The 8,492-nt window shown below is 24.4% G+C and overlaps 1 protein-coding gene across 3 annotated transcripts in view; it reads left to right on the plus strand.

The window, feature by feature from the left end:
- Positions 1 to 8,492, plus strand: part of LOC100166798 (oxysterol-binding protein-related protein 9) — a 45,349-nt gene that overhangs the window by 26,917 nt on the left and 9,940 nt on the right. For 2 of the 3 annotated variants that reach the window (XM_029488023.1, XM_029488024.1), the window contains exons 3-7: positions 3,126 to 3,221; positions 3,313 to 3,387; positions 4,638 to 4,688; positions 4,781 to 4,856; positions 5,460 to 5,534. In XM_029488023.1, the coding sequence (XP_029343883.1) occupies positions 3,126 to 3,221; positions 3,313 to 3,387; positions 4,638 to 4,688; positions 4,781 to 4,856; positions 5,460 to 5,534 (373 nt within the window). Of the gene's footprint in view, positions 1 to 2,825; positions 3,018 to 3,125; positions 3,222 to 3,312; positions 3,388 to 4,637; positions 4,689 to 4,780; positions 4,857 to 5,459; positions 5,535 to 8,492 lie in introns of those variants that run through there. The other variant, XM_008183979.3, reaches the window with a different exon arrangement.

An 8,492-nucleotide genomic window follows, 5' to 3' on the forward strand; every position in this document is an offset into this window, starting at 1 on the left:
AACGAATATAAAAAAACTGGACAAAGTTGTTTTAATATTTTTAAACTGGTACTAATTGTAACAAGTGAGGATCCGTCAGCCTGGTATTAAATTTTCAAGCATTTTGACCAAACGAGAAAAAATTATTTTACATTTATTAAAAAAATAAAAATTGAAAATTTCGAAAAGAGTCAAAATATTATTGAAATTGTATCAAGTATAAAAAATGATAAAATAAACATATTATAATATAATATTATGGTGTAAATTTCAAGTATTTACGATTATTACTTTTTAGTTATTGAATAAAAACAAAATAAGAAAATCAGTTGTATGAGAATTTGTTAATTTACGGGAAAAAAATCCGATGTCTAACTTAAAAATGTAATTTTATTTTCCGGTAGAAATTTTTTTTGTTTATGAAGTTAGACAAACTTATGAGGAATCTTATATTGAACGTTTTAGATTCTGAGCGGAGTGATGAATGTATTGATTTTACAATGATATGTGTTTTTTTTTTAACTTTTTTTTTATTTTTGTGTGTCTGTCATTATCTTTTAGGACAGTAAAAATGCTTAGATTTTATTTAACAATATCTTTTCTGAAAGGAAAGTGAATCTAGTTGGTACTTTGGTGGTCAAAAGGGGGTGGGGTCAAAAATAAAAATTTCCCAGTAGTTTTTAAAAGCGCCGTGTAAAACAAAAGAAAAATTAGTGAAAAACGGGAATTTTTACGCAAAATCTGTTTTTGACTTGAGAAAATCAATTTTGGGTTTTAGTGAAACTCTAAAACACATGACCGTAAGTAAAAGAAATTTTGACTGAATGTTTATATTAGCATTTTCTATACACCATAATATTTTCTAAATATTTTGACTTATTTTGAGCTGTTTACGTACATTTTCAGTTACCATTTTTTTTCTATAAATATCAATAAAATTTTATTTGTTGGTTAAAAAAGCTTGAAAATTTAATACAAGGTTCCTACTATATTCTTACAATGGAATTTGAAAAAAATTAATAATCCAGTCACAATTTTTTTTTATAAGTTTCTAAAGTTCAAATATTGACAAAATACGTAAAAATTACGAAAATTTGCAAATTATTTTGTGTTAGAAATTCATGAAAAATTTTCTTTTTAAATCTAAGATTTGAAAATTTAATACAAGATTCCTCAAAAATTCGTCTACGTTTATCAAAAAAAAAATGTCTACAAAAAAGTCAAATTAAATTTTTATGAACGTTTGAAGTTCATATTTTTATAACATATGTTATTTGATATTCACTAGATTTCTCACGTAACGATTTTCTTATCTTGTAGTTATTAAAAAACGAATGACTAAAGATACTTGAAAATTTCACTGAATTTTTATATTAGCATATATGGTATATATTTGGTATATTAGCATATATACCATTCAATTTTGAAAATAATTTACTCTTTTTGAGCTGTTTACGGACATTGTCAGTTTTAAATTTTTTTTCTATAAATATCAATAAAATTTTATTTGTTGGGTAAAAAAGTTTGAAAATTTAATGCAGGGCTATAAAAATATTAAAAATACATATGCACAATTTTTTTTATAATCATTTAAAGTTCGAATTTCAACAAAATGTATCAAATTTAAAATTTTATAAGTATTTTGTATTTAGAAATGTATAAAATGTTCAACTTTTAAGGATTGAAATAAAAATTTAAAACATATATAAAATTACAGGAAAATTTGTAATTATAGTTACAAGTTACAATAGTTAAATTATAAATGAGTAACTTGTTACGAGTTACAAGTTAGAAAAGTACTGAGTTACATAATTTAGTTACATGTAACTGTGATATGTCCAACCATTTTTATTACTAGTTGTAGAGTTACCCGGCTTCGTCAGAGTGAAAAATATTTATTTACATATTTTAACTATTTATTGTATAATTAAACTAACTATATTTGCAAGTTTCTTATGTAATTTTAAGACATTACTAAAAGTTTGTAAACCTCACTTAGAATTTTTATTTGTTGGTGCATAAACGTATAAATGGTCAGGTTTTCTTTCATTCTAATTTAACAATAACAGCACATATATTGTTTTATATAATATCGTGTTGGCGTGCAAAGAAAGGAATTAAAAATATATATATATTTTTAATTTGATCACGTTTGCTATTGATACAAAACTGATTCCCTGAATTCTATAAAATGGAAAAATGGTGTACGTGGTTTAGTGTCACACTCAATAATAATTAGAACAACTCACAAAAAAAAAACGTAAAACTATTTAAAAGTTTCGCCTAAAAAGTGGTACATTCAAATACAATAGAGATCTCCTCTCACTTAACTAAACAATTAAAAAGAAGGGTATTTGGAAGAACTGCAAAAAAAACATAAAAATATTGAACTGCCTCGTCGCGACATCATAAAAATGGTGTCTTTTTTACATATAGAATAATTTTATAAAAAAATGTATCAATGATAAGAACTACCTAATATATTTAATTTTGCTACCTATACGTCTTGTACTACCTGTAATATATTTAGAAACTGTAAAATGTTGTTTTTAAACCAAAATAACTTGCTGTCTATATATTATAAAAGAGAAACCTTTAATTATTATTGTCGGACTGATAGTGTAAGAAAACATATGTCTCGAAAGAGGGTGTGTATTATTAAATTACAAGTATAGAAGTTGGTTTATATACCGCCATGTATAGGTAGTATATAGGTTCAACACTGGTTGCACTAATCCAATTCTGACCTTAATTGCCTTGGTATTATTTTATGATGTACACAGTCTTCCAACGGAAATTTGAACCATTTAGCTCTAGTGTATATTGATTTTTTTTTTTTTGAACTAAGCAAATGGAATAGTCTGTTCATAAATGTGCAGCAAAACCTTTAGTCCGTATGTGCTTGAAGTGAAATCTACATCACAAACTGTAAAAACCTAAATTAAATGTATGTGTGCGTATTGCATAATATTCAATATATAAACATAGGAATGATGGGTGGATGTTTAAGTATGTGTAAACCAACTGTACGAATAAAGGTATTGTGAATATATATTAATTTAATTGTTATTGTTATAGTATACATTTAATTAAATATAGGTATACAATTTTTATAAATTATGTAACAATCGATGTTATTTTGTTAGGTAAATAATGATGCCGTTGTTCCTACTTTGGAGAGTTTTGATAAGAAATTAGGAGAAGCTGATGCTTATTTACAGCTTCTTATTGAACAAACTAAGGTTTGAATAATTTAAATATTAATAGCTTATAAAAATGTATAACAATAATATTATACGTATGTAAAATTCATATATATATTTAATTTTCCAGAATTTAGAAGTAAAAATGAATTCAATGTGCGAGGAAGACAAAGCACATTGTGAATGTATAATTTCAGAAACTAATGTAAATATATTTGTTTGCATTTACATTTTATTAATATTAATTTAAATTGTAAAGTGCTCTTATGATAATATGTATGTATACAGTGTGAGATGTATTGATTTTACTATTATCTTATACCGGGTGATTCTTTTATCATCAAACACTCATTATTTCAAAAAGTATAAATGTGTTTGAAAAATTTTTTTTTACATGATGTTTTATAGTCAATATTAGTCATTAGAAACAAAATTGTTAAAAATATATATATTTCTTATCCTTAAATTTTTTCTATTTTTTACTTTTTTGAATGACAACGTTCAATTCTAACTTAATATTCCAAAGCAGAATATTTTTCTAAGTATTTTTATACATAAAAACCGAATTTAGGATCAGTAGTTGATGAGTTATAACCTATAAGTATAGAATATAGATGAAAGGAGTGAAGTAGTACACGGTTATCCCGCAAAATGTTGCTCCATTACTCCGCTCATCTAAACTTTAAATACCCAACTCATAAGCTACTCATCCTAAATTCGATTTGTATGTATGGAAATACTCAGAAAAATGACCTGCTTTCGAAGATGAAATTAAAACAGTGTGTAATAATTCAAGAGAGTGAAAAAATAAAAAAAAATATTGGGATAAAAAACATTCAAAAATATAATTTATTTAATAAAAATGTTATTTTGTTACGACTTGAAACCATGTAACATAAAATATTTTCAAAAAAAATTAATACTTTTTGAATAATGAGTGTCCTATGTTAATAATGAATTATCCGGTACCTATTTAATTACTATATATAAGATTGAAAGCATCATTGACCACCTGTATATATATTCTATATTATATACTCTCACAGGGTCGTATAAATGCTACGTTACAAAAAATTATGTATTTCAAATTAAAAATATAGCTAAATCCGCCAATTTTATAGAAAACCATTTTAATGATCTTATATAATATACACAATTTATACCCAGTATTTAAGATTTAACTTTTTAAAAAAAACCACAAGGTTACTAATTTGTACCAGATTTATTATTACACTTCAGAGATATTTTTTTGAGAGTACCTATTTAAAAACTTAAAATCTAGTGAAGCACTTAAGAAAACACTATTTTAAAATCGTTTATCAAACATACTTGTTTTCAAACTTATAATCATGAAATTGAACACCACTATTTCTTGCCAAAGTTCTGTGATTCTATGTCAAATTATTTTTATTTTTATTTTATTTGTGTTTTGATTATTATAAAATTGTTTTTTAGAAACTAATGGACCAAGTTAAGCATTCAATTGTGATGTTACAAATAGCTAAGGTGATATTTTTAATACATTTTTAATAACAAATTAATAATAAATAGGTTTGTATAAAAAAATTATTTCAATTACTTTGATTATTGTTTTTCAGAATACCGCATTCCCTGTTAATGGATCATATCGAACAACATCTGTTTCCACAGATTATGATTTCCCTAGTTTAGAAGGTAAGTACAATTACAGAATAATAAAAATATATTATTTTTATCAGCTATCTCTATGTATATACGTAAATATTTTGGCTGCGTACGAATTGATTCCTGGGTACCTGTTTACATGCATTGATACCGTTGAGTTGATTCCCGGGTCATTTAGAGATACGTCCGAACTGATTCCCTGGTCATTATATATTATTTTCAATATTTAGTAAAATATTCAGCCTATGAGCCTAACCCAAGAAACACCACGAGAAGTTTGGCTGACAAGTTTCTCAAAAATGTTGTTTTTTTTTGTTTTTCATATTTTGAAAATCATTTAACTTTTTGTTAAAAAATTTTTAGTAAAAAAATGTAGTACCTAGGTAAAAAATTATTATTCAAAAATTTAGTAATTAGGTAAAAAATCATTATTAAAGAAGTTTAGTAATTTAATAAAAATGTATAACACATTGTTTTTAAAAATTGATATCTGGTAATGAGATTACCAGTATGGCAGTATACTGTGATTCGTCTAATCAACTCGGTACATACATAATAATGACCCGGGAATCAGCCACCTACTGCGAATATTTTATACACACTAATAACGTTATTTTTTAAAACTAATTTTAGGAGACACAGGTAGTATAGAATATGGAGCTGAATGTGAAGAACGTCCTAGAAGAGATTCTCAACCAATGGATAATGGTAATAACTAATAACTAATAATGTTGATGCATAGGTATATTATGCAGTATTATATACAGAGTGATTATTTTAACAGTAAATACTTATTACTCATTTAAAATGTACTCGTTAGGTATTGGCTTCTTTTCACAAATGAGTCGAATATATCTTCATAATACAGTGAAACTTCCGTATAACGAACTTGCATTTAACAACATTTTCCCTTTAACGAAATATTTTTGAGAACCAAACAAAATTAGAACCAAATTTATTCAATTCTATTTAACGAAATTCAGAAGTCTCATGGGGCATAAAAAAAATTCGTATTATAGAGAATTTTGTTAAATAGAATTGAATAAATTTGGTTCTCAAAAATATTTCGTTAAACGGAAAAGTTATAACTAATTAATTTTTCGTCTGAAATTTGATTTTTAAACAAACCTTTTCAAAAAAAAGCAGGTAAGTGGATGTCGCTCTGCTGTACAATAGATTACAAGTGGGTCATTCTATAATGGATTATATTATTAGACTTGAATTCAATGTATAAGAAAAACGATTCTGAGCGGAGTCAGTCTGGATATTTTATAATGTTATTATTTATTATATCATGTAAGTTGAATTAATATTAAAAGATTATAATTTTTTATTCGTTTCTATGGTAATAAACAAAGCGTTAGAAATTAAAATCCCATTTTTAGTGTTTTTTCGTAATTTTTCGGTGGTTTTCCCCGTGGCATTAAATAACTATCATAAAATCGAAAAATGACCTCTCTAAAGTACCATCTTGATTCAATTTGCTAAAGGATAAGGTAATAATAATAATAATAATATATTTTATTGCAACAATGAAAATTTTATACATTTTAAAAATACTTAAGTTTATATACATTGCGCTTCCCCCTATAAGCCTAGCTTGTGCTGGGGGAGCGGTCTTTATCTTAATTCTTAATAATAAATGAGATTTAAAATATTACATTAAGTAAAATTGCTTATAAAATAAACTGTAACTAAATATAATTAGAGTAAAATAAAAATAAAAAACAATGATAATTATTATGTTAACATGACGGTATGGATAAAAGGAAAAAAAGGAAAAAAACTATAAATTTAAATTCAGATGTAAAACATGCCATCTGAATGACTTCAAACTAGAAAAATCGTTTACATTAATATTTAATTTTTGACATAGTTTTAGACCCTTATACAAAACACTTTTTTGACCAAATACTTTATTATAAATGGGTAGACTTATATTAATATTATTACTGTATCTTGTATCATGATCATGATCTAGGAAGGGAATTAAATGTTTATGTTTGTAAAGTACAATAAGAGTAGATAAATTTAAAATAAAATTAAAATTATTAACTTTTAATTCATTATATATAAATTTAGTATTAGTCTGCATAGATAAATTTAATAAATATTTAATAATGCAATTTATAGTAGTTATTAATCTAGATAAATGAATATTAAATGTTCCTCCCCATATTGAGATACCATACGAATAAATTGACTGTACCAAGGATAAGAATATTATTCTTTTATATGAATTATTAAAAATATATCTTATATCTTTAAATAAGAAAAAGAATTTACGTATAATATTGTTTACATAATTAATATGACTATTCCATTTTAGTCTGTAATCAATAATTAAGCCAAGATATTTTAATTCTTTTACTTGTTCAAGTATAATACATTTAGGAGTACATTTATTAATCAAAATTGAATTACATTCTGAAGAATGAACCTTTATAATATTTGTATCTACAATGTTATTATCTTGTGTATTGAAAAAAATGAATTTAGATTTCGATAAATTTAATTTTAGTTTGTTTTTGCAAAACCAAATATTAATATTATCTAGGGTTTTATTTGCTTCAGATTACAAGGTATCTATAGTTCGTTCTGATATTAAAATTGATGTGTCATCAGCAAAACTTAATATTTCTGTATTCAAATTTGTTTTTATATTTAGAAGATCATTTATAAAAATTATGAATAATAAAGGACCTAGTACTGTGCCTTGTGGCACTCCACAGGATATTTTCAAAGTGTCACTATAATGATCATTAAGTTTAACTTTTTGGGTTCTATTGCTTAGAAAGGATTTTAATAAATTATTTGGCAATCCACGAATACCTGCGTTTTCTAATTTTAATAGTAATAAATTATGATCAACACAATCAAACGCTTTATGTATATCAAGGAAAATACCCATAACTTTATAATTTTTATCAATATTTTTTCTTATAAAGTTATCAACATTAAAAAGAGCATCCGTAGTGGATAACCCTGGTCTAAACCCAAATTGTTGCATAGAAAAAAATTTATTTTTATTTAAAAAATCAAACATTCTGCTTTTGATGCATTTTTCAAAGATTTTTGAGAGAGTTATAGATAATGATATAGGCCGATAATTTCCAGGTAATAATTTATCACCCCCTTTAAATAATGGAACTACAATACATTTTTTTAAATTATGAGGATATACACCAGTTTGTAGAGATTTATTATATATAATTGATAAAGGTAAGGATATAGAATTAGAAATGTTCTTAAGTATGTAATTGGATAATTCATTTTCGTAAAAAGATGTATTATTTTTTATTTTATTAATGTGATTTATAATTTCTTCATTACTGATTGGTTTAAAAAATAAACATTCATTAATGATTTGATTATCGTTAACAACTAATGTATCATGGTTAACGTGTTCAATTTCTAAATTATTTCCAACATTTATATAAAATTCATTTAACACATTACAGATTTCTTTTTTTGATTCGGTAATTAAACCGTCTTTCTTTATTATCTTATTTATATTACATATTTTACTTTTATTTGATTTTCCAATTACCTCATTTATAATCTTCCATACTTGTTTATTATTTGACTGAGCGATTAGTAATTTATTTTGATAATAAAGTTGTTTAGATTTTCTAATTAAATCATTTAATAAGTTTCTATACATAT

Source organism: Acyrthosiphon pisum, chromosome A1 (assembly GCF_005508785.2).
Source record: "Acyrthosiphon pisum isolate AL4f chromosome A1, pea_aphid_22Mar2018_4r6ur, whole genome shotgun sequence".
Taxonomy (NCBI): domain Eukaryota; kingdom Metazoa; phylum Arthropoda; class Insecta; order Hemiptera; family Aphididae; genus Acyrthosiphon; species Acyrthosiphon pisum.